Source organism: Balaenoptera borealis, assembly GCF_965194805.1.
Source record: "Balaenoptera borealis genome assembly, chromosome: X".
In the NCBI taxonomy this organism is placed as follows: Eukaryota; Metazoa; Chordata; class Mammalia; order Artiodactyla; family Balaenopteridae; genus Balaenoptera; species Balaenoptera borealis.
In genome coordinates, this window is record NC_138881.1 from 18,745,832 (window position 1) to 18,770,851 (window position 25,020).

At 46.0% G+C, this 25,020-nt stretch overlaps 1 protein-coding gene and 1 pseudogene across 2 annotated transcripts in view; both read left to right on the plus strand.

The window, feature by feature from the left end:
* The first annotated feature begins 210 nt into the window (after positions 1-210).
* LOC309620907 (centrin-2 pseudogene) lies at positions 211-16,166 on the plus strand (annotated as a pseudogene). Its single transcript, XR_014249869.1, has 2 exons — positions 211-228; positions 503-16,166. The product of XR_014249869.1 is annotated as a centrin-2 pseudogene (transcript).
* Positions 16,167-23,920: 7,754 nt separating this feature from the next.
* Positions 23,921-25,020, plus strand: part of SMS (spermine synthase) — a 48,935-nt gene continuing 47,835 nt past the window's right edge. Inside the window, exon 1 of the mRNA XM_082377751.1 lies at positions 23,921-24,204. Within this exon, the coding sequence (XP_082233877.1) occupies positions 24,156-24,204 (49 nt within the window). The 5' untranslated portion in view covers positions 23,921-24,155. The remainder of the gene's footprint in view (positions 24,205-25,020) is intronic.

Sequence of the window (25,020 nt, forward strand, 5' to 3'; positions counted from 1 at the left end):
AAATAAACTAGTTTTATCAGTGTGGATGCAAATATTAAAGGAAAATGAGTTTTGGTACTCTTTTTTCTTACATATTGAAAGGATAATATTTTAGACATACTGAGTAAAATAATATGCATTATTAACATCAATTTCTCTACTTTCTTTTTAACTGCTTTTTATAATATGGCTACTAGAAAATTTAAAACTGCATATGTGGCTCCATTGGACAGCACTGCTCTGCATCAGGTAACATAGTCGTACTTATTTGACATTCTCCAGTACAACGCTGAAAGAGCACAGAATAGTCTTTTTATTATTTGATATGTAATCTTATTCCCAAATTTTGGATAATTTTTCTTTATATTATTGGCTCATGAAAGACCATGATATGTCTGAGACTTGTAGTAACTCAGCAGGTTTTGAGCCTGTGTCTTTGGAAGAATAATAGCAGTTGAGTCAGAAAAGGAAGTCTAAGACCAAGCTATGAGAAGTCTTTAAGCATTTGATCTTTATTCTGCAGGCAATTGACAGCCATTGAAGAGTTTTAGCAAGGGGTTTTTCTTCATCATTAGATTTGTATTCTGGAAAGGTAACTATTGAAGCCTGTGGGACATGAATCGCAGGAAGCCAGTTATTACTATACAGAATAGAAAGAATAAAGACCCAAGTTTAGGTAATTGGAAATAAGTGGTGGGGGAAACGATGAGATGGATTTAAGAAAGATTTGGAGATTGGTGGAGTGTGGGAAGTGAAGGTAGAGTCAAGAATGAGTCCGAAGTTTTTGATGTGGTCAGCTCAGTGAACGGCAGTGGTACAGACTATCACTATTTACTAACATGTAAATGTCTCAAGATTGAGATTACTTGAGAAAGATCAAGCTGGGGAGGAAGGTCAAGTGTTCAGTTTGGTCATTTGACTTTGACTCTCTAGGGGGTGAACATAACCAATAGACAGGTCCAAAGCTCAGGGGAAAAGGTGGGAGCTAGGAATGGAGATTTAGGAATCTTCTGCATATAGGTGGCTAGAATTGTGGGAGTAGATAAGATCACCTGGATGAAGAAGTTCTCTACCTTGGCTGTACCTTATGATCACTTGGAGGGACTGAAAAACCCCAATGTCCAGGCCATCCTAACAACAAATCAAATCAGGGGTGGGACCCAGGCATGATAATATTTTAAATTTCCCAGGTGATTCTGTTCCCAGTGAAAGGTTCTTGTCTCATCACAGAAAGAATTCAGAAACGAGACAGGGAGGTCAGTAAAATAAGTAAAGTGAGGATTTATTTAAGCAATTGTATGCTCCGGAGATGAGAGCGGGCAGTTTCAGGTGAATAGCTGCCCTGAGTTTCTTTGGCAAGCTGGTTATGTGGGGTGTATAAATGAAGGGGCAGAATTTTCATTGGGGAGGGAGGGGTTGGAGGGCGTATTCTCTGATTTTCACCCCACCACCACCTTCCCAAGGGGAGGAGGGATTTTGTCCTTATTTAGCTTTGATTGGAAGTGTCATGGCTTCGGTGCATGATGGGTACTTCTTATCTGCAAGGCTAATTTTATTATAATGAGAGCATAGTGAGCAAAAGTTTACATCCAGACACTGGAGATTCCCGCCTTTTCCCACCTTTCTTTGTCTGCCTTCAGAACAATTATCACCCCAAAATGTGTGGTTTCCTGTCAGTCTGGAGGTCCTGCTTTTCTTTGTCTGCCCATGGGCCCCCCGCTGTTTACAAGATGCGTGGTTTCCTGCCATCTGGCCATGCCCCCCTTTTTCTGCTCATATCTAGCTACCTGCCTGCTGTAACAATTCTAATATGCAGCCAGGTTTGAGAACCACTGGTACAGGGTAAGAAAAAAAGACATGCCAATGATAGAATCCTGCAGAAACTCAACATTTAGAGAGACAACAGAGAGCAGGGCAAAGAAGCAGTGGGAACCCAAAGATAGTGATGTCATGGAAGCCACGGGAAAAGGAGGTTTCAACAATATGAAATAAGTTCAAGGAATAAAAGAACCGAGAAAAGGTGAAAAAAGATTGCCAAATAAGGTGAAAGCCCAATCATGTTGGGGGAAACACACACACACATACACACGTGTGTGTGTGTGTGTGTGTGTGTGTGTGTGTGTGTGTACACGCACATACCAGTCAGCACCAACATGAGGTTTTTCCCATTATCCTGAACAACAAGTGGGAAGGACCAGAAGAGGCAAAAGGCTGGATTGATCCAGGGTTGGGAGTTTGCAGGGACAAAGGACAGGGGCTTGAGAGGTTGAGGATGCGATGATTAACCATGGGGAGAGAATGGAAACAAGGTGAGTGATAATGTGAAGGGAGATAAGGTGGTTTGGGACTGAAGGTCTTGATATGATCAAGGAACGGGCACAGCATACATATTCTGAGTGGCCTATGGCCTTTACATGAAACTGCTTCCTCCTCCTGCCCTGCCCCAAGTATCCAGAAGTACTGGAGTTGAGGAGATTAAGGAACTGAGACAGGGCCTTGGCTGAATCTTCCACAGAGAAGCAGAAACTCCACCCAGAATGAGGCAGGCATTGAATTGAGGTCACACAGGTGTCAAAGTTGTCAGTGGGGCTTCCCTGGTGGCGCAGTGGTTAAGAATCCGCCTGCCAATGCAGGGGACACGGGTTCGAGCCCTGGTCCGGGGAGATCCCACATGCTGTGGAGCAACTAAGCCCGTGCGCCACAACTACTGAGCCTGCGCTCTAGAGCCCGTGCTCCGCAACAAGAGAAGCCACTGCAGTGAGAAGCCCACGCACCGCAACGAAGAGTAGCCCCCACTTGACGCAACTAAAGAAAGCCGGCGTGCAGCAGCAGAGACCCAACGCAGCCATAAATAAATAAATAAATTTGTTTAAAAAAAAAAGTTGTCAGTGAAAGTGAGCTGAGACCTGGAGGCCTGGTAGAGAGTGACTGGGCTGGATGAGGCATGTACCTCCTGGGGTTATTTTATTAACTCTGTGAACAATGGGCTGAAAGTATCAAAAAGGCCACCTTCCTGTTTTCTTCAACCCTGCACTTTAAAAGGCAGACCTTTTGTTTCCCTTAAGTCAAGTTTGCCTGTTATCGAGAGCTTTAAACATGTCTTAGATGCTGCTGTGTCATATATAATTCAGGAGCATTGTTTTTCTTTTTTTCCTTTTTCTTATATTCTTACATTTTCTATACATTCACAGTTTTCGATAACTTTTCATTTTGATATAATTTTAAATGCATGCACAGAAAAGCTGTAAAAAGAGTACAAGGAATTCTTTTATACCCTTTATCCAGATTCAACTAGTGTTGATATTTTGCTCCATTTATTTATCAGTCTCTCTCTCTTTATGTTTACATGCATTTTCCCCCCCCCAAACCACTAGTTAGTTGGAGATGTTATAGTCCTTTACCCAAAATGCTTCAGGCTGTAATTCCTAAGAACAAGGACATTCTCTTATGCAACCCCAGTACACTGATCAAAGTCAGGAAATTTAACATTGTGATAAAGCTATTGTTCAATCCACAGTCCTTGTTCTACTTTTGTCAATTGTCCCAGTAATGTCTCCTATGGCTATTTTCCTTTCCTGGTCTAGGATCCAGTCCAGACTCACAAATTGTGATTTAGTTGTCTTGTCTTCTTAGTTTCTTTTCATGTGGAACCGTTCCTCAACTTTACTTTGTATTTCTTGACCTTGACATTTTTTGAAGAATATAGGTCATTCATCTTGTGGAAGGTCCTTTAGTTTATCTGATGTTTCTTCATGATTAGATTCAGATTGTGCATTTTTGGCAAAAAGACCACAGAAGGGATGTTTGGTCCTTCTCAGTACATCCCAGCAGGAGGCACATGATGTCAGTTTGGCCCAATTGGAGATCTTACCATTGCTTTATAACAGCAATAGAACGTTCTTTGAGCTTTATTTTTCCCATTTGGCAGGCATCTTGCATTGCAGTATAATTTTCTTTTTTGCACAACCATGATAATGTGAAGTTTCTAAATTAGTTTTGATTACTTGCAAATAACCAAAGTACAATAACCTGGTGTTTTTTAAGGAAGCAAGTTTAAAATAATATCCATTTTTTTTCTGGCCACGTCTCGCGGCTTGTGGGATTTTTATAATTCCTGGACCAGGGTTTGGCAGTGAGAGTGCAGAGTCCTAACCACTGGACCACCGTGGAATTCCCTATCCATTCATTTTTACTTGTGGAGTTTTAACGTCAACAGGTATACTTAGATTTTTTTTTAATTAATTAATTAATCAATTTATTTATTTATTTATTTATGGCTGTGTTGGGTCTTCGTTGCTGTGCGCAGGCTTTCTCTAGTTGCGGCGAGCGGGTGCTACTCTTCGTTGCGGTGCGCGGGCTTCTCATTGCGGTGGCTTCTCTTGTTGCGGAGCACGGGCTATAGGCGCACAGGCTTCAGTGGTTGTGGCTCGTGGGCTCTAGAGCGCAGGCTCAGTGGTTGTGGCTCGCGGGCTTAGTTGCTCCGCAGCACGTGGGATCTTCCCGGACCAGGGCTCGAACCCGTGTCCCCTGCATTGGCAGGCGGATTCTTAACCACTGCGCCACCAGGCAAGTCTCAGTATACTTAGGTTAAAGCAAAATGTACTTAGACCCGGCAGGCATGGGCAGGGGTGGGGGCGGGGGCAAAAAAAATGTACTCTTTCAGACAAAAATGAGAAAACTATATACTTGTAAATAATTAAGAAAAAAGGATAAACTTTCTGATGGAATGAACCTATTTTTTAAATATTAATATTAAAGTATCCTGAAAGTGCAAGACCTTTATGATTAACGTGGCGCCATGCCAGGTAATATACTCTAAAACAAGAAGAAGTGGAGAGAAGTGAATTATTTTTGCAGAGTGGATCTTAACAGTAACTGCTGCATAATGATTTTAGGCAGATTCTCAGAGCCTGACAGAGGGGAGTCATGGGACTGGTTGAAAGAAGAAGCTGAAAACTGAGCCAAAGAAGATTTTAAAATAAGAGCTGTGTCAACATGCACACATTCACTTGCTTTGAAGAAGCTGCAGTAGGATCCAGGAACAGGAAAAAAGAATATTTACTGTTTTGCCTTTGCATGCCAAAATGTAATCTCTCCTTTTCTTCTACCCTTCCCTTAAAGCAACAATTGTCTGCATGTAGAATGAGTGTGTTTTAAATGAACCATTCAGTGCTCTTTTCTGCTCTCATTTCCAGTACTGAGCGACAACATGATAGACTAGAAGTCTCCTGACTTTGGAGTCAGACTGACGCCCGCAATTGGCCTCAGTGTCTATGTCTTTATACAAGGAATGAACCTTGCTGGGTGGGGAGGATTAGAAATGACATATGTAAAGAACTCACAGTACTTTACAAATACTGTGGCCCATAGTGGACATTCAGTAATGGAAGCTGCACATAAGGACAATGTAGTTTAAAGAAAAGAGCCCTGGCCTGGGAACTGGGGCACCAGGGTTCTGTTACCCGAACACTGGGTTCATCTCTTGGTGGGTGTCAAGTCAAAAGACACAACCAAGCCAAAGATCTATTAGGGGAACCACTGACTGAAGCCACCCGCCCTAGCCAGGCCCAATAGTAACCACTTGCATGAGTTCTCTTACAACAGGATGTCCTGGTAAGGAACGTGGAACTGACAAGCTACCACCAACTGGAAGAATTTGAGAAAGGTCAAAAGGAGAGAGGAGACACCAGTCCATATGTCCTACCAACCTCCCAGAATCCTTCTTGCTGGAATCCATCTTGGCTGAGCCATGCAAGTGCCACCAGGAAGGACCCTGAGTCAGAGTGATTGGCCAGAGACAACCAGGAAACTAACCCCATTACCATAAAACCCGAGACTGCGAGCCACGTAGCAGAGCAGTTCTCCTGGGTTCCCTTACCCTGTTGCTCTCTGCCCCGGCGCCCCTTCCCAATGAAGTCTCTTGCTTTGTCAGCACGTGTGTCTCCTTGGACAATTCATTTCCGAGTATTAGACAAGAGCCCACTCTCGGGCCCTGGAAGGGGTCCCCCTTCCTGCAACAAATGGTGAGGTGACTCTGGTGGGGCACCTTCTTCGCTACGACTGACATCCTGGCCACTTGGGGTACTCAGGGACCAGTTCGCCTGCCGACAGACCAGACCCAGAGGCCGCCACCGGGACCCTTTTGTCCCTGGTCTCCTTCTGACACAGATGACTGGCCAGAGTGCCCTGACCAGGTAAGGAACAAGAGACTTTATTGATCTCTTTCCCCTTCCCTCTTCCTTTCCTCTTTTCAACCCCTCCTATCCTACCCTTTTTTCTTCTGTCCTGGTCCTGGACGCAGGAGTCTAGTTGAAGGGCCTCAGCCTGATCTGAGGGTCGGAGCCTGATCACCTCCAGTGGGCAGAGAACTCGAATTCTGGTCTGGTATGTGGTATGTGGTATCTGTTTCTGGTTTCTGGTAGGGCCAAGTTCCCATTCTCCCTTCCTGGAAGCCCAGGGAAAAGTCCCGTAACACCTGGGCATCTGCAGGTTGCAGGAGATATCTGTAAGGCCATCCCTTTTATCCCCCTCCTTCCCCTCTTCTTTCAACCTCTTTTCCTCCCTTTGAAATCTCTGAAGACCCGAGATACTTCCGTTTACTCTGTCAGTACTCGGATCTGAAGTTCTGTGTCTCTGCAGGAAGTTTTCTGAGAGACTGCAATCTTGTATTTAAGGGAGTGACTGATTAGGATGGCCGTGCCTGTGTGTGTTTTATGCTTTGTGTTCTGTGTTGTGATTTGTGATGGCCATTCTGCCTTGTGAAATGGGAAATTCTAGTTCTGTTCCACTGTGAAGCCCTCTTGGGCAAATTCTGTCTGACTGGAAAGATTTTAGCTATGAACCTATGACTAAGAAAGAGATATTTTACTACAACATTGTGTGGCCACCATATTATTTAGACTCCAGAGAAAGTTGGTCTAGGTAAAACTCTTGAAAATTCCAAAACTGGTTCTTTTGGCATATACAGTTAGTAAAAGCAAGCTTGATAAAACGTCTTTTCAGAATTCTGACCCTGAGGGAACAAGTCCTACTAGGAGAACTTGACTTTCTCTCCCTGTGCCTTGAGACCAGGGCTCTCAGGATCACTTATCTTATCTAGACCATCTCTAATTCCTGAGACTGAGGGGAAAAAAAAGGTAAGAAGACTTTTAAATTTTACCTATTCCAACTGTTATTTATAAGCTGGTGAGTTTTATATTGTAATACCTGATTCATGACTAAGTTTAGAAATGAGGCTATGAGACCTCTGGTTGTGTCTGTCTGTATGTTTATGTGTGCATTGTCTTTGTTTTTACCTTTGGATGGTATTAACAAAATTAATTTGTAAGTGAGCTCTACTTAATTGGATTAAAGGAAATTAAGCACTTATATAGATTCTCAAAAAAACACAGAAGGTAACTGGCCAGAATTAATTTTAGGTTCACGTGAACTGGGAAATATTCAGTATTAAATTAATACCTGGTATTAATGTTTAAGTTTGTTGATCTAATTAATATAGACATATCTTTAGAGTCATCAACATCAAATATAATACCTTTATTGTACTTGGGTTTAATAGAAGTCAAATAAGACCTTATTATATCTGTTGCAAATTTTTCAGCAAGAGAAATAACTTGGTATCATGAAATTTTTATAAGTGTATTAAATGCAAGTGAGATAAGAGCTTTTGGATGAACTTTTTAGGAATAATTATGTTTTAGAATGTCTACTTGAAGATGATCTCTCCAGATATTTGGTAATGTGAAATTTTACAGTTGTGTTAAGTTAAATGATGGAAGTTTGTTGAATAGCTGGGTCATTTCCCAATAAAATAAGACACTGAGACATCAATTACTAAACAGAGAAACTAAAGATATTTAGGACTATTAATGAATAGGTTTGGTGCCACCCTGAGACGTTCTCTATAAGAAAGCAAATGTGGGACTTCCATGGTGGCGCAGTGGTTAAGAATCTGCCTGCCAGTGCAGGGGACACAGGTTCGATCCCTGGTCCGGGAAGATCCCACATGCCACAGAGCAACTGAGCCTGTGTGCCACAACTACTGAGCCTGCACTCTAGAGCCCATGAGCCACAACTACTGAGGCCCGCGTGCCTAGAGCCCATGCTTTGCAACAAGAGAAGCCACTGCAATGAGACACCCATGAACTGCAATGAAGAGTAGTCCCCGCTCGCTGCAACTAAAGAAAGCCTGCACACAGCAACGAAGACCCAACGCAGCCAAAAATAAATAAATAAATAAATAAAATAAAACTCCCTCTGCTTTAAAAAAAAAAAAAGAAAAAAAAAGAAGGTATGAGGAATAGAATTGCATTTTATTAGTGAAAAGAAAGTAAGTCTGACTGAGAGCTGGTTGTTTCTGGATGGAAGAAAGAGTGATGGATACAGAAAGTGATGGAAGATTTGTGGGAAGTGGACCCGGAGGAAAGAGTTTTGTGCATGGTCAGGACTGGCTAAGCTTAGAATAAATTTAATTGATTAAATGAATTTTAAAAGTAAGCTGGTACAAAACTTGAATTTGGCTTTTCTCTCTGTTAAGAGAACAAGTTTTCTTAAAATGTTGAACTGCCTTTGATAACAGATTTTAAGTTTCTTTACCTTTTAAGCGATCTGTTCTGTATTTGCCTTTGAAATCTTTTATTGTTACTTTGGCTAAGTGAATAACTATTGTTTCACAGTGACCTGTGATCCTATCTGACTGAGTGTTCTAAACCCTTTTGATATTTTTCTGACAAACTTTCCAAATATCAAATTTTAATTACAGTTCTTTTGACCTCCAGCTAAGTTCGAGATGCTTTAGAAGACCCATGAAGCATCTCACAGAGAAATATTTCATCAGTATGTTAAATTACAACACATGGAGAGCATTATTACATGAGTGATAAACTTTTTAAAAAATATACTGTATGGAACAGGAAGTGGAGTCCATCCGCGATGGCCTCTAACTTTAAGAAGGCAAACATGGCATCAACTGCTCAGCGAAAAAGGATGAGTCCTAAACCGGAGCTTACTGAAGAGCAGAAACAGGAAATTTGAGAAGCTTTTGATCTCTTTGATGCTGACAGAACTGGGACAATTGATGTTAAGGAACTTAAGGTGGCAGTGAGGGCACTGGGCTTTGAACCCAAGAAAGAAGAGATAAGAAAATGATAAGTGAAATTGATAAGGAAGGGACAAGAAAAATGAACTGTAGCTTTTTGACTGTGATGAGTCAGAAAATGTCTGAGAAAGATACCAAAGAAGAAATCCTGAAAGCTTTGAAGCTCTTCAATGATGATGAAACTGGGAAGATATAGTTCAAAAATCTAAAATGTGTGGCCAAGGAGTAGGGTGAAAACCTCACCAATGAGGAGGGGCAGGAAATGATTGATGAGGCCGATAGGAATGGAGACGGAGAAGTCAATGAGCAAGAGTTCCTGTGTATCATGAAGAAGACCAGCTTTTATTAAGATCACTGTCATCTTTTTTTTTTTTTTTTTTTTTTGGCTGTGTTGGGTCTTCGTTGCTGTGCGCAGGCTTTCTCTAGTTGCAGTGAGCGGGGGCTACTATTTGTTGCGGTGCGCGGGCTTCTCACTGTCATGGCTTCTCTTGTTGCAGAGCACGGGCTCTAGGTGTGCGGGCTTCAGTAGTTGTGGCACACGGGCTCAGTAGTTGTGGCTTGCGGGCTCTAGAGCTCAGGCTCAGTAGTTGTGGCTCACGGGCTTAGCTGCTCCACGGCATGTGGTATCTTCCCGGACCAGGGCTCGAACCCGTGTCCCTTGCATTGGCAGGCGGATTCTTAACCACTGTGCCACCAGGGAAGCCCAAGATCAGTGTCATCTTTTATACCGCAAGCACATGGAACTCGATTTCGTGCCTGCTGTTGTGTGAAGCCTGGTTTTTGAGACCGTAAATTATTTTTCCCCCACTGACCTCTCTGTATGACTTTAGTAATAACTCTGAATCTATTTTCACCTTTTCAAAGTGTTCTTTGAAATTGAGGTTCTTTGTAAGGTGACCTGCTGACTGCTTTAATTCCCCAGGGCAGAACGAGAGCACGTTAGAGTGGAGAAAAGGGTCTTCAAGCTTTTGCCCACCTGCTGTTCTGCCTTGCATCGCTTTGTCCTGCATTCCCACATTTATGCCACCGCAGAACAACTTCTTCACAGGCACATGTTGTACCTGTGTCACCACAAGCAGGGGGCATCTCTTCAATGGTTCCAATTTTAATTGGCGCCTGAGTGCAGCTTTCTCTTTTATAAAACCCAGTGAACTCTCTTACTTGCATTTGGATGTGTGTGTGTGTGTGTGTGTGCGTGCTATTTGTTTTGTCTTCAAATAAAGCCTTTCTTATTTTGAAAAATATATATATATATATACTGTATGGATGTTATTATTCTAGAAATTACCTGGAATTCCTAAAAATCTAGTATGTCCTGGTAAAATGTTACCAGTCATAATTCTAGTTATTTTAAAATGTTGCATGTCACAGCAGTAAGTTTCTTTTGTCAATTACATTGTGATCAGATGTTTAACTGTGACTTTTTAAGTCTTTCTGTCATTTATAGACAGTTGTTGTACTCTGATAAATCTCAAATTATCCTGGGGAACTGGGTAAGAAATCAAAGAATCTTAAGGAAACCTGATGCTTCATCAAAAGTTTAACAAGAGGATTAGTTACTGAATGAACTGGTGAATATAGTTGTAATGTTTATGTTTCTATCTGAAACATTGCTAGCTGTTAATTTGTGTTTTCCAGATGTAAAGAAACCCTTCCCCTCAAACTAATTATGACTTACAGCAATTTGGTAAATTACACCTTTGTAAGCAGAATTGAAACATTTCTCTTTTCTCTCTGCCTGGCCCCTCCAGAGATTGGAAACTCTGGGGTTCCCAGCAGCTTTATCAGATAAATTAGAAAGGCCACCTCCTAACAGGTGCAGGAATCTGAAGGTATTTTTGTGGACCTTAAAAAGGGAGGAATTCACCTAAATCTCTGAGGCAGAATCTGTGACAAGCCCTTGGCTTTGCTTTCCTGGTCAGGGGAAGCCTTTTATCAACTAATCAGACTTAATTTGCAGACAAATTAATCTTGCTTTGACTATATTGGTAAAAATGAGAGTAATTTTAGACAGAAAGTGATGCTTCAATGGACATCAAAATCTAATTCTGTTTATTGAGGTCTGTATTCACTAAGACTCACTTCTTAGTTTTTGCTGTTATGTTATATCGTTGTAAAGTTTTAATTGAATTATTAAAAGGACACTCTAAGTTTGTTTCTGAAGCTTAACTCAGTAATCTGTCTTTGGACGAAGCTCAGATGCTCCATGATCTGCAACTGGGAGGTTAACACCAGGCTATGGTCATTTAAATTTAAAGGCAACTTTATTTGGGGACAATTAAACCATACTAGAGATAACCAGCCTAGTAACACTAGGAAACTGGGCTGGGTGCCTTATGGACAGTGCCAATATATTATTTCCCTTAAAGATAAGGATTGGTACAGAACAGACTAAGAAAACCTGGGATATACTGGGCCGCACCTAATGGAAGTTCTTGACTTAAATTCTTACTTGTGAGCTTACTAATACTGCTAGCTATATTATTTTTTTAATACATAAATAAATAAATAAATAAATAAATAAATAAATAAATGTATTTATTTATGTCTGCATTGGGTCTTCCTTGCTGCATGCGGGCTTTCTCCAGTTGCAGCGAGCGGGGGCTACTCTTTGTTGTGGTGCACTGGCTTCTCATGGTGGTGGCTTCTCTTGTTGCGGAGCATGGGCTCTGAGCACACAGGCTGTAGTAGTTGTGGCACGCGGGCTCAGTAGTTGTGGCTCTAGAGTGCAGGCTCAGTAGTTGTGGCGCACGGGCTTAGCTGCTCCACGGTATGTGGGATCTTCCTGGAACAGGGCTCAAACCCGTGTCCCCTGCATTGGCAGGCGGATTCTTAACTACTGCGCTGCCATGGAAGTCCCTACGTTATTTTTTATATTGAGTGTTTTACAAAATTGTTGTTCTTTGCATTACCAAATGTGTGAATGAGCCTCTGATAAAATGATGATGTATAGTTCCATATAAGATCAATGATGGTAATAGTGTAACTCTAGATATGGGAAGAAGCAACAAGAGGGAATATTTTCATGGACCATAAAAGACTAGCAAGACAGGTGGTCCAGAGATTTTTGGCTACTGTTAATAAGACCTAGTCCAGTAATAGCACATTGAGTGGCCTATCAGTGAAGTCTTTGCCAGACCTGGGAATGATCATTCCTAGCACCATGGGACGAAGTGGTCATGAAGTGCCCCCGAAACCATGGTTGAATTTATGACCCTGAAGGGGCCCTGCCAACTGAAAATTGTCACTTGCCGTATGCCTCTGCAAGGATTAGGTCAATGGCCACTGCAGCCACTGACCTTAACACAGCCTGAAAGGAGTTCAGGGTGGAGATCAGGAATGAGGCACTCTGCTCTGGGAAAAACTGGTAGAACAGGCCTGCAGATCGTTATATACTTTCAGGAGAAGACTTTATGAGCCCAAATTCTTCCATCTTCTCATATGTAGAAAAGCTCTAAAATCATTAACAGTGACATCTGCTTTGGCCATTAAAGAGAGAAGTGCAATTGAAAGTCAAAATGGAGTAGCTGTGATTCAGACATCCAAGGTAATACTAGGTGGCATTATGGACGTGATTTCAGACAAGTCCTTGTATTGCTAAGAACTTGAGTTTTCTGAGCTGTGTCAGACTTGGGATGCCACCAGCCATTCTCAAAAAAATGTCTGCTGGCAGCTGGTATCTGCAACCTTATGGTTTCAAGGTATCCTCTTGTAACTACTAAATTTTTAGAAAATGAAATTGTTTTAGATCAGATAGTAGTAGAAAAAAGAGACGTGTAGTGGCCAATAGCTCCTGTTATGTACATATTAATACCATATCTGAAGTTAAAACCTACTTAGATAAGAATAAACAACTGGCTACCTGGCTACAAGTCTCCCCAAAGTGCGAGGTCCAGACTGGGTTTCCGGCTTACTCTTCTGAATTCCTCAGGGAATGAGATTTATTTTGTCTCTTAAAGTTCCAGTTGTCACTCCTCCAAATACTTCTTTTTTTTTTTTGTAATTAATTAATTAACTTATTTATTTTTGGCTGCGTTGGGTCTTCGTTGCTGTGCGCGGGCTTTCTCCAGTTGCAGCGAGTGGGGGCTACTCTTTGTTGCGGCGCACAGGCTTCTCATTGCGGTGGCTTCTCTTGTCGCAGAGCACGGGCTCTAGGTGCATGGGCTTCAGTAGTTGTGGCACGTGGGCTCAGTAGTTGTGGCTCATGGGCTCTAGAGCACAGGCTCAGTAGTTGTGGCACACGGGCTTAGTTGCTCCACGGCATGTGGGACCTTCCTGAACTAGGGCTTGAACCTACATCCCCTGCATTGGCAGGCAGATTCTTAACCACTGCACCACCAGGGAAGACCCCAACTACTTCTAATTGGGTCTATTACACCAAAATGGCGGACCAAGGGATTGAGATTTTAATTTTTTTTGTAATTTATTTTTGGCTGTTTTGGGTCTTCATTGCTGCGCGCGGGCTTTCTCTAGTTGGGACAAGCAGGGGCTACTCTTCGTTGCGGTGCGCGGGCTTCTCATTGCGGTGGCTCCTCTTGTTGCGGAGCACGGGCTCTAGGTGCGTGGGCTCCAGTAGTTGTGGCTCACGGGCTCAGTAGTTGTGGCATGCAGGCCCTAGAGCACGCGGGGATTGAGATTTTAATCATACAAGACTCAGATCCAGGACTTGGAACTCAGAAATATTTCCAACTCGGTGTCTATTTTCCAAATTGAGGCAGGACTAGTCCCCCTTTTAGCAGGGAGTGGCCAGAGCTGTCGTAGCCCAGTTCCCCGAATTGAAACTGAGCAGGACTCTGTTGGGTTCTGGAGTACAAATCCTTTCTGTGTCCCCTATTTCTTGTTTGTAGGAAATAGGCTTCATTCAGCCTCCTTGACCTTCCCTGAGTTCCAAAGAGCAGATTCAAACAGTTGCTAATCAGGGAATGGTGGGGATATAGAAACAGGGGAGGAGCAGTCAAGGGATGGTATGGCCTTGGGGCAGGGTCCTGGTTCCTCCTCAAGGAGTATGCATAACAATATCTCTGAGTCCTTCTGCAGGAACTAAGGCCCCCACCCAGGTGAAGGATGGTAACTTCAGGCTGAGCACAAGACTCCTGGAGCACCGCCCTGTTACCTCACCACCAACCGATCAGAAAAAAGTCACACACACTGCAGCCCTCACCCCAAATTTTACCTTCCTTTTCTGGGCCCGGCAATGACCATCCTGTTCGGCCTCCTGTTTGGCCCTTGTCTATTTCAACTGCTAACAAGGTTCATCTCTGATAGGGTCCAACAGTTTCAGGCTAAACTGTTGTTACTACGAGGATGAATGCTGATTTGGGGCACAGAATACCTCGATTTAAATCAGGTGGAGAGAGTGGGACTTCCCTGGTGGCACAGTGCTTAAGAATCCACCTGCCAATGCAGGAGACACGGGTTCGAACCCTGGTCCAGGAAGATCCCACATGCCGCGGAGCAACAAAGCCTGTGTGCCACAACTACTGAGCCTGTGCTCTAGAGCCCACGAGCCACAACTACTGAAGTCCGTGCACCCTAGAGCCCACACGCCATAACTACTGAGCTTGTGTCCTGAAACTACTGAAGCCCATACACCTAGAGCCTGTGTTCCGCAACAAGAGAAGCCACCTCAATGAGAAGCCTGTGCACTGCAACAAAGAGTAGCCCCTGCTTGCCGCAACTAGAGAAAGCCCGCATGCAGCAACGAAGACCCAACGCAGATCAATCAATCAGTCAATCAATCAGGTGGAGAAAGACTTCTATTCCACTAGGCAGGACTACGCCCACTCTCATCAGGAAGTAGTTACAGAAGAAAGAGACCTCTGCCCCAACTCCCAAGAAGTATCTTGAGTATGAAGTCTCTCGGGGGGAATTGTTAGGGGAACCACTGACTGAAACCACCCGCCCTAGCCAGGCACCATAGTAACCACTTACATGAGTTCTCTTACAACAGGAGGTCCTGGTAAGGAATGCGGAACTAACAAGCTACCACCAACCAGAAGAATTTGGGAAAGGTCAAAAGGAGAGAGGAGAAACCAGTCCATATGTCCTACCAACCTCCCAGAATCCTTCTTGCTGGAATCCATCTTGGCTGAGCCATGCAAGTGCCACCAGGAAGGACCCTGAGTCAGAGTGATTGGCCAGAGACAACCAGGAAACTAACCCCATTACCATAAAACCCGAGGCTGCGAGCCATGTAGCAGAGCAGTTCTCCTGGGTTCCCTTACCCTGTTGCTCTCTGCCCCGGCGCCCCTTCCCAATGAAGTCTCTTGCTTTGTCAGCATGTGTGTCTCCTTGGACAATTCATTTCCCAGTGTTAGACAAGAGCCTACTCTCAGACCCTGGAAGGGACCCCTTTCCTACAACAGATTGATTGGGAGAAGGAAGGATTAACTACTTGCATCAAGTAAGGAGAACACTGGGGATCTTTCCCAAAGCAGTGTCTCCCCAAACACCAAAACTGAGGAAGTTTTAAGCTAAGGGTACATGCATATTCGTGAAGGGGTTTGGGCAGAGGTGACTATAGCATAGAATTGGGGTAAAGCTTGACAGAGTCCAAGCTGTAGTTGATCAAAGTCTTAAGGGTCAGAAAAGGTCAACATCCTCATTCCATCCTCCATCTGGGTGGGGGGGGTCTTAGTTCCTGAAGAACTCAAAGATATGTATCAGATTGTTATGTATATCCCTTAAGGAGGAACTAGGACTCTGTTTTATCTCTGAACTATTGTTTCTTGACTGTTTTTCCTTTGTTCCTGCATTCCCTCACTTCCCTTAAAATCATTACTTACGGGCTTCCCTGGTGGCGCAGTGGTTGAGAATCTGCCTGTCAATGCAGGGGACACGGGTTCAAGCCCTGGTCTGGGAAGAGCCCACATGCCGCGGAGCAACTAGGCCCGTGAGCCACAATTGCTGAGCCTGCGCGTCTGGAGCCTGTGCTCCGCAACAAGAGAGGCCGCGATAGTGAGAGGCCCGCGCACCGCGATGAAGAGTGGCCCCCGCTTGCCACAACTAGAGAAAGCCCTCGCACAGAAACGAAGACCCAACACAGCCATAAATAAATAAATAAATAAATAAAATTAAAAAAAAAAAAAAATCATTACTTACTGAGACCTGTTCAAGGGCAAGCATTGTGGCCAGGCTTAGATCACAAAATGGCTTAGGCCAAAGATGGTTTCTCTTATGTCAAGAAAGCCCTGCCTGGTTCTCTTTCTCTGGGGACCCCCTACCCTATCTGCTTACAGTCCTGGTCCCTGAGCCTTCATTTCACTAACAAGCATGTAAGCTTGAGCTGGTCCCTCAAACTTTCTGGATTTTTGTCCCATTAGGGAAGAAGTGTTGGCTGGAGAGAAACTAGGTCTAGTTGGAGGGGCGCTAGCATGCTGCCATTAATGCAAGGTGGAAAGTTTTTCACTGGAGAGCTGACTGCTGTGCTGTGGGAACACAGGTGAGCAAGGAAACGAGCAATCAGCTCTGCCTGGATCAGGAGTGGCACCTGAGCTGGGCCTTCAGTGCTCACGTGCGGCCTTTTCCACTGGAGAAAGGAGGTGTTTCAGGTGAGGACAAAGACCCAAGTGTCCGGCACGTGAAAGAGCATGGTGCTGTAAAATGGCGGCTCATATCCAACCCCACTGCAGTCAGCTTCTGGGACTACCTCTGACTGTTGAGTTGTATCAAATACATCTAAGACAAGTGGACCCTCTGTGGGCTTTGGAAATCTTTTAGCTCTACTCTAGGGAAATGTTAACTGAAATGGGAGTTGCCCTGTAAACCCCAGGTACTCACCATTTGGACTGGGGCAAAGGAAACTACCAGTTAAACATAAGTCTTAACTCACTAATAATAATAACGAATCGTTCCATGGTGTGTTCTATGTGTCAGGCACTGTTGAAGTGCTATACTTCTATTAATTTATTTAATTCTCAGAACAATCGTGTGAAAGAGGTGCTGTTGTGTTACTTCCTTCACAGATAAAGAAAGTTAGAAAAATTAGATCATTTGCCAAAGGTCACCTGCAAGGAAATGGAAGAATCAGAATTAGGATCCAGGCCCCCTGATCCTAACCATTCTGCAGGCTGCCTCCCTAGAGACTGAGGAAGTAAGGAATCAATGTTACAGAAAAATATAATAATAAAATAAAAAACATATATATTTATATATATATCATAATTTTTTAATCGAAGTATAGTTGTTTTACAACAGAAAAGTATATATTTAACTAGCACTAACAGTTGAGAATTTAGTCACATCTTTGAGTATAGCTGTAGGAAATGCTGCCTTCAGATGAGAAGCCAGGGCATTACTTTTGGTACCAAAACATGCTCTATTATTTGCTTTGGTAACAATTTTGATTGTGTCATTATTTGAGCATAGGCGCTTAGGTAATGCCTTACAACACTTCAGTCTCCCCTCCCCCTAATGCGCCATTCTTTGTTGGAAATGAGAGAAAAGAAGGAAGTGGAATGGGTTGGACAGCATTTTACTTGGAGCAATGTGGGCTTTGTAAAGAGTCTCAAGTGGAGATTCTCTTAAGGAAGGCTGGACCAGTGTGTCTTCTCTGGGCTGAGTGATGGAGCCTCAGGCTGCCAATCTTCCCTCTAAGTCAGGCTTTCTCAAACTGGAGGAACCCTTTGGTGGGGCGGGCGGTGTGCGGACATATCTCAGGGCACTGCGATTCTGCAAGGGTGAGGAAAGTGGCTGCAGGGTAATAATAGGAATCGACTTCTCATCCTTTTGTGTTCTACATGCTAATTCTAAAAGGGTCAGCGGGGACACAAATGAGGATTATGACTGGCACTCGGGGTGCTGGCTTGAAATGTCTTGCGGAAAACCTATTTTGTCATTTACTTTTCTTAAATAATCATCCAGAGGGTTCTACCAACAAACTCTTAAGGAGGTTCTGAATGGGCTGTGAACTGCCTGGCACCCAGGGGGTCAGGAATACAGTTTGCCCCGGTATCTGTAGAGGATTGGTTCCAGGACCCCCCCCACCCCAGCAAAATCTGAGGATGCTCAAGTCCCTTATATAAAATGGCCTAGTGTTTCCATTTAACCAACCTGGGCATACCCTCTAGTATACTTAAAACCGTCTCTCGGTTACTTTTTTTTTTTCTTCTTTTGGGCGTGCCCCAAGGCTTGTGGGATCTTAGTTCCCCCAACTAGGGATCCAGCCTGGGCCATTGGCAGTGAAAGCGCTGAGTCTTAACTGCCAGGGAGTTCCCTCGGTTACTTATAATACCTAATATAATGTAAATACTATGTAAATAGTTATAAATACAATGTATATGCTATGTAAATAGTTGCCAGACAGAGGCAAATTTAAGTTTTGTTTTTAGGGACTTTCTGGAATTTGTTTTTTTAATATTTTCAATCTGAGGTTGGTTGAATCTACAGATGTGGAACCCACGGATTCGGAGGGCCAACTGTATGAGTTGAATGACTGGGAGGAGAGTGGGGAAGTCCAGAGTGGGGAACAGAGTGGGTTGGCTGTCACCATCGTCTCCCTTTCCCGACATAGGACTCCTGAGAACTGGGTCTCTGCTTGGGCTCCTTTGAGGTGTTGAGCATGATGCTCTATTCCTCAGTTCACTTCAAAGGACACAGATATGGAGCGCCTGCTGTGTGCCAGGCACAGTGCTAAGCACTGGGAACCCAAGGATGAAAGGTCAAGAGCCCTGAAGGAGCTCAGTGCCCAGAGTAGGGCGTGCCTTAGTAATAACATCAAACATCCTCATCGGCACAGCCATTTACTGAATACTTGTCATGTGTCCGATACTGCCCTCTACGCTTGTCATATAGTTATTCATTTAATCCTCACACAGCTCTACTGTTATTAGCTTCATTTTACAGAGAGGGGAAAGAGGCACAGAGAGGTCGGTGAACCTATTCACTGTCACACAGCTAGTAAGAGATTGGGTAGGGATTCAGCTCAGAAATTGGTGGAGATAGGCGATGGCTCCAGAGAGGAGGGGGGCAGGACACCCTCTCCAATCACACACTCCGTGATGGGGAGGGGGCGCCTGCTGGTGGGAGGCGGGCAGACTCACACACCTCGGGTTTGGGGAGTTCTAAGAAAAGTGGGGACACTTTGAGGCAACAGGCAGGGCAATCAGAGGCAGCACCATGAAGGGGTGACTAGCCAGACTCTGGAGCCACCTGCCTGGGTTTGAGTCCTGGCCCCAGCACTTTCTAGCTACCTAACCTCTTTGTGCCTCAGTTAATCCATTTGTAAAATGGGGATAATTGCACCTACCTCTTAGGGCTATTTTAAGGATTAAATTAAGTTAGCATTCGAGGCTGAAGAATGCTTCTTTCTGGGAAAACCACAACCACGAGGCTGGTTTCGCAGCCGCCTTCAATTCTGCTCCTTTTTGCAAACATCTCACTTCAAGTCCACCCCATCAGGCATTTACTTGGAATTTGCTACAGGTGATGAAGTTCACTTAATTTCTATACAGCTTTACCTTACAAACTTGGTTTGGCTACATGTCTTTTTTTTTTTTTTTTTAATTGAAGTAAAATGTACATAACGTGGAAGTAACCATTTTACAGTGAAAAATTCACCGGCATTTAGTACATTTACAATTTGGGGTAACTGTATGTAATTCCAAGACATTTTCATCCCCCCCAATAGGAAACCCTATACCCATTAAGCAGTCACTTCACTTCCCTCCTTCTCCCAGCCCCTGGCAAGCACTCACCCGATTTCTGTCTCTGTGGATTTACCTATTCTGGACATTTCTAGTGGAATCATACAGTATTTGTCCTTTGGTGACTAGCTTCTTCCACTTAGCATAATGTTTTCGAGGTTCACCTAGGTTGTGCCATGTATCAGTACTTCATTCCTTTTTGTGGCTGAAAATATTTTGTTTATCCATTCATCTGTTGATGGAAATTTGGTTGTTTCCACCTTTTGGCCATTGTAAATAGTGCTGCCATAAACATTTGTGTACAAGTTTTTTTGTTTTTTTTTTAATTTTTATTTATTTATTTATTTATTTATGGCTGTGTTGGGTCTTCGTTTCTGTGCGAGGGCTTTCTCCAGTTGCGGCAAGCGGGGGCCACTCTTCATCGCGGTGCGCGGGCCTCTCACTATCGCGGCCTCTCTTGTTGGGGAGCACGGGCTCCAGACACGCAGGCTCAGTAATTGTGTCTCACGGGCCTAGTTGCTCCACAGCATGTGGGATCCTCCCAGACCAGGGCTCGAACCCGTGTCCCCTGCATTGGCAGGCAGATTCTCAACCACTGCGCCACCAGGGAAGCCCCCGAGTTTTTTTTTTGAACAGCTGTTTTCCATTCTCTTGGGTATACAATACACCCAAGAGGGGAACGGCTGGGTTGCACGGAAACTGTTTGCCACAGTGGCTGCGCTCTTTGACATTCCCACCGGAAATCCCTCCACATCCTCGCCAACACTTGTTATTTTCTCGCTTTTAAAATGTATTTATTTACTTGTATCAGAGCCAGCCTCATGGCTTTATCTATTGGGGTTCACACTGCTTTGGGGTTTGGCAGCGGCAGTCTTCACTTTGCACTGGAATCTCCTGGGTTTTTATATATTTATTTTAACAATCCAACGCCTGAGCTGCACCTGGGTCCGGGCCCAGGCAGCAGCAATAGCTTTTAAAGCTCCCTAGGTGATTCCAGTGTGCAGCCAAAGTTGAGAATCATTGTATCAAAGATTCCAGGCACCTCTCGGTTATACGCTCTTTTTAATCAGAAATTTAAATCGTGTTTAACTAGCTAGGCCAGGCCCACATTCATCTGAGAAATGGTGGGCTAGTGATCCAGATATCTGTCAGACATTGTAACCCTAACAGCTAAGGCCAGTTCTTTTTTTTTTTTTTTTTAAGAGAGGAAGTGATTTCACCACAGCTGCACACAGGGGGCAGGGAGGCAGAATGTCTCCTAGGGTCCCAAGTGAACTGGTGAAAAAGCAAAAAACAAAACAGTAGAACAAACGGCTACTGGGTAGCGCTTGTCCCTGCCTCTCCCCCACCTCTCTTGACAAGGGAGGTTTGGACTGCAGCCCAATAGAATGGCCTGTGCATTCTTCCAGCTGGGGAAGTTTCCAGATAGCACCCCAACTTCCCTACCACGGCCACTATCTTCTCCTTTTTAACAGAAATCTTTTCTGTTTTCCATCCTCTTCTTCCCAGGAGATAGTTATTGTTGCTAACTGTGCAGGACGGTGTGGCTCTTTCTCTGAGTTTTTAAAAACTGTTGCAGACATGCAAGTTGGCCTGACTGCCAATAAGCAGATGGGCCCATGTGAATGTGAGTTTTGAATAAGAGTAATATCCAACATCGAGTAGGATTTTGCTAAGAGGTCACTTTTCCGCTCTAAGTATTGACTTCAGCTTATTTTCACTGCCCTCCAGCCACTCCCCCCCACCCCTCAGGAGCACCTGCAGTGGAACAGCCGTGTACCATGGGGACCCGCGGGGCATCACAGCGAGAGGGCGTCAGGAAGGACCACACGTAGCAGTGGGGCCTGTGTCTGGTGCTTTGGGGAGCGTTTAAGGAAGCCGGGCGTCGCTCTGGATTGGATGCTGTCAGGAAGCAGGGGTGAGTCCTGATCAGGAGTCTTAGTCATCTCACCCGAGAAGCGGGGAAGACCAGACAAAGGCTGGGATTGGTGAAGAAGCAGCAGTCTCTCCTAGGAGCCAGGACCCAGGGACGTTGGGTGGGTGACTTTGGTGGTTTGGACAAGTTCCTGCTTTGTCCGTGTTTTGACATGATTACGAAGTGGTCTTGTTCTTGTTCCGTCCCATCCTGGTCACAGAGTGGCCTTGTCTGATGTCAGGGTTCTGGGGAATTGTTTATGTTCAACAGGAGGGCACCTGGCCAGCTCCTGCTGGATGCCAGGTACTGCTTTTCTCTGTCTCAGGCCTCCTCTGGGCCAAGAGCAGACGAGGGCAGGCAAGAGGACATTAATCCATGATATCTACATTTTCACCATTGCCAGGATTTTGTTGATGAGGAAATGCAGGCTGGCGTTGGGTAAGTCTCTCCTGCTTTTTTGTTGCAGGATAAGTTGCTGAATTCTCTGATGTGGTAACAGTTGCACAGGATACACTGGTCAACTCTAACACAAGCAGTTCCCACAAACAAAGTGATTATTTGTCCTCTAACAGGCCTTGAAGCCAGGGGCCTAGATTATAAAACCCAGGCAAAGAGAACACGTTACAGAATCCAAATAGGTACCCACAGCCCAGTTGGAGGTATTTAAAAAGGCCTCAAGCCCTTGATTCCTGTCCATGTCCTACCTGTAACAGTCTCGCCAGGATTGTGTCATTGGTAGGTAATACAGGCACTGTGAACATGCTTAAAATTACCCAACAATGCCGGCTCCATTTCAAGGCCCATTTATCTCTGATGCTATGCTAACATTATGAAGCGTTAGGGTTTTGTTGTGGCTTTCTGATTAGTTAATGGCAGAGTATCTCAGGGACTTTTATCTCCGTCTATTTTGCACCTGCAGAAGCAAGGCGGGGCACTATCGCTGGCCACTGCCACCTGCCCTGGAGGACACAAGCTGCTGAGCAGGACCGGCTACATAATTTGCAGGCCCAGTACAAAATGAAAACACGGGGCCCCTTGTTCAAAAATTATTCACAATTTCAAGACAGCGAGAGCAGAAAGTTAAACCAAGTGCAGGGTCGTTCTGAGCCTGAGGAGGCCTGTGGGGCCTTGCTGCCCCTGCAGTGTGGCAGACAAGGACGACTGGGCTCCCGGGGACCTGACTCCGGAGGAATGGCCAGAACTGGAGAGCGTCCCAGGAAGCAAGCAAGAGCTGCAGTCTGAAGAATAGAGACTGAAGGCTGAGATAGCAGAAGAGCTATGGAAATTGAGGACCCTGGGATCCACAGAAGAAAGGAAAACATGCAGGGCAACAAACAGGTGGCCTGGGCTGGAGAAAATCAATGTGGGGGCTGAAAAGGGGCCCCGGTTCTTAACAGGATGGTCTATTAAAGGACACTTCTGAAGACACTGCCCAGTTCCTGTGGAAAGGTGAAGGACTCAGCAAAACAGCCACTAGGGACTGTTTGCAGGAGAGATTAAGCTTAATATCTAGGTTCCTCCTGCCCTTGTGGAGGTACAAGAGTTCACTGATCTAGACTTTGTCCAGCCATTACAGCAATTCCTGAGGAGCCTGGGAACGCCTAGAGAGGCACAGAGGACTGATGGGATGATGGAGGCATTTGCCCAGTGATACTGTCAGTGTCATAAAGAGGGCTTTAGTGCCCAGACACTGATGTTCTCTCCTTTGTCACATCTTGTTGATCACCAGCTACAACCCCGAAGTCAAAGACAAGCTCACAGCGAAAAGGTTCACTGCCACGAATGTAGACATCAGTGGTGGACGAGCAACTCTAGAAGCTGTAATTTCTCAAGGCAACATTAACAACGTTTTCCTCTCACTTGCTTCTTCCCCATTCCCATTTTTCGCAAAAACGTAGGCAACTAACTTGAATACCCAAGAGCTTTCTGTTCTGTGCCGAAACGCAGAGCCGGCCCTGGCTATAGATGATGGAAATGACAATTCTAATAGATTAAGTTGTAGCATTTGAAGAGTTAAGGAAAAGGCGGCAGTACTTTCAGACTCCAGGGTGGATCCCAGCATTTTATTTTCTTGGCTTGGCCAGGAAATCAGAGGGGCCTGGGCTCGGGGGGCCGGTCTGGGGGAAGTGCAGGGGGTGGGCCCCCCGGAAGTCGTGCTGCGTGGTTTAAACCTAAGGTGACCTAACGGATGGCGGGAGCGCCCGCCCGATCCTCAGCGCGGGGCGCGGCCATTGGTGACGCACGCCGGGGAGCACGGCGCCCACGTTTCCACCATTGCCTTAGCGCGGCCTCACACCCGGCGCTCGGAGTCCGGGGCTGCGGGCGTCCTCGCTTCCTCCCTCCCGGAGGCGGGCCCGACCCCGCCCCCGCGCCCCGGGTGGCTCCCGGCGGTCCCTCCTACCTCCTACCCTCGGCCTCCCCGGCGCGGCGCACTCCCCGCCGGCCGCAGCCTGACACGCCGCGCGGCCCCCCAGTCTCCCCGGCCGCCTCCCCCAGGCATGGCCCAGGGCCTCGCCTCACTATGGCAGCAGCACGACACAGCACCCTTGACTTCATGCTCGGCGCCAAAGGTGAGGGCGCGCGCCCGCCACCTGCCCCGTCGCTCCCGCCGCCGGGCGGGTTGGGGCTGGCGGGGCCGGGCGGGGCGCGCGCCGCGGGCCGAACAATGCGGACGGCCGCGCGGCCCCGGCCCCGGCGCTGGCGTCTCCCGGGCTGCCGCTTGCACCGGCGCTCGCGTGGAGGCCGCGCTCCTGCTCCCGCCGCGCTCCGTCCCGGCGGCAGCACGGGGCCCGGGGGGGCCGCGCCGGCTCCCTCCTCGACCCCGACCGGGCCGCCGTCCGGGGCCCGGGTCGCCCACCCGCGCCCTACTCGGGCTCGGCCGCCCCCGCCGGGGGTCCCCTCGCGCCCTGGGCGCAGGAGGAAGAGTCCGGGTGGCCGCGGCCCCCCCTGGGGCTTTCCCCGTTCCCCGAGGCGGGTAAATTCCCCCGGGGGTGGGGGCTCCCCTCGTGCGAGCCGGGGCTGGGGCAGGACCGCGCCGCGCTCGCAGAATTCTCAGCCGACTGCGTAGGAGACAGATCCCCCGGAAAGGGACGGGGCACGGGAAAAGGAAACGATGATTATATTATTATTGGGGGGGTGGGGGGTGAAGTCCCAGCGCGGGAACTCTAAGTCTCCGAATCGGGGAGGCTCGGGAGACTGCGAGCCGGCCAGAACAGAGGGCTGGAAAAGTCCGGACCGACTGCAGAAATTGTGGAGAGGAAGGGTATTTTGCATCCTTTTTTCCTGGGTGCGTCTAAGGCGGAGGGGGGGAGGGGTAGGACTGCTGGTCTTTTTTCTGGTGGATTTTTTTTTTTTTTTTTGCCGGGCCCAGCGGCATGCGGGATCTT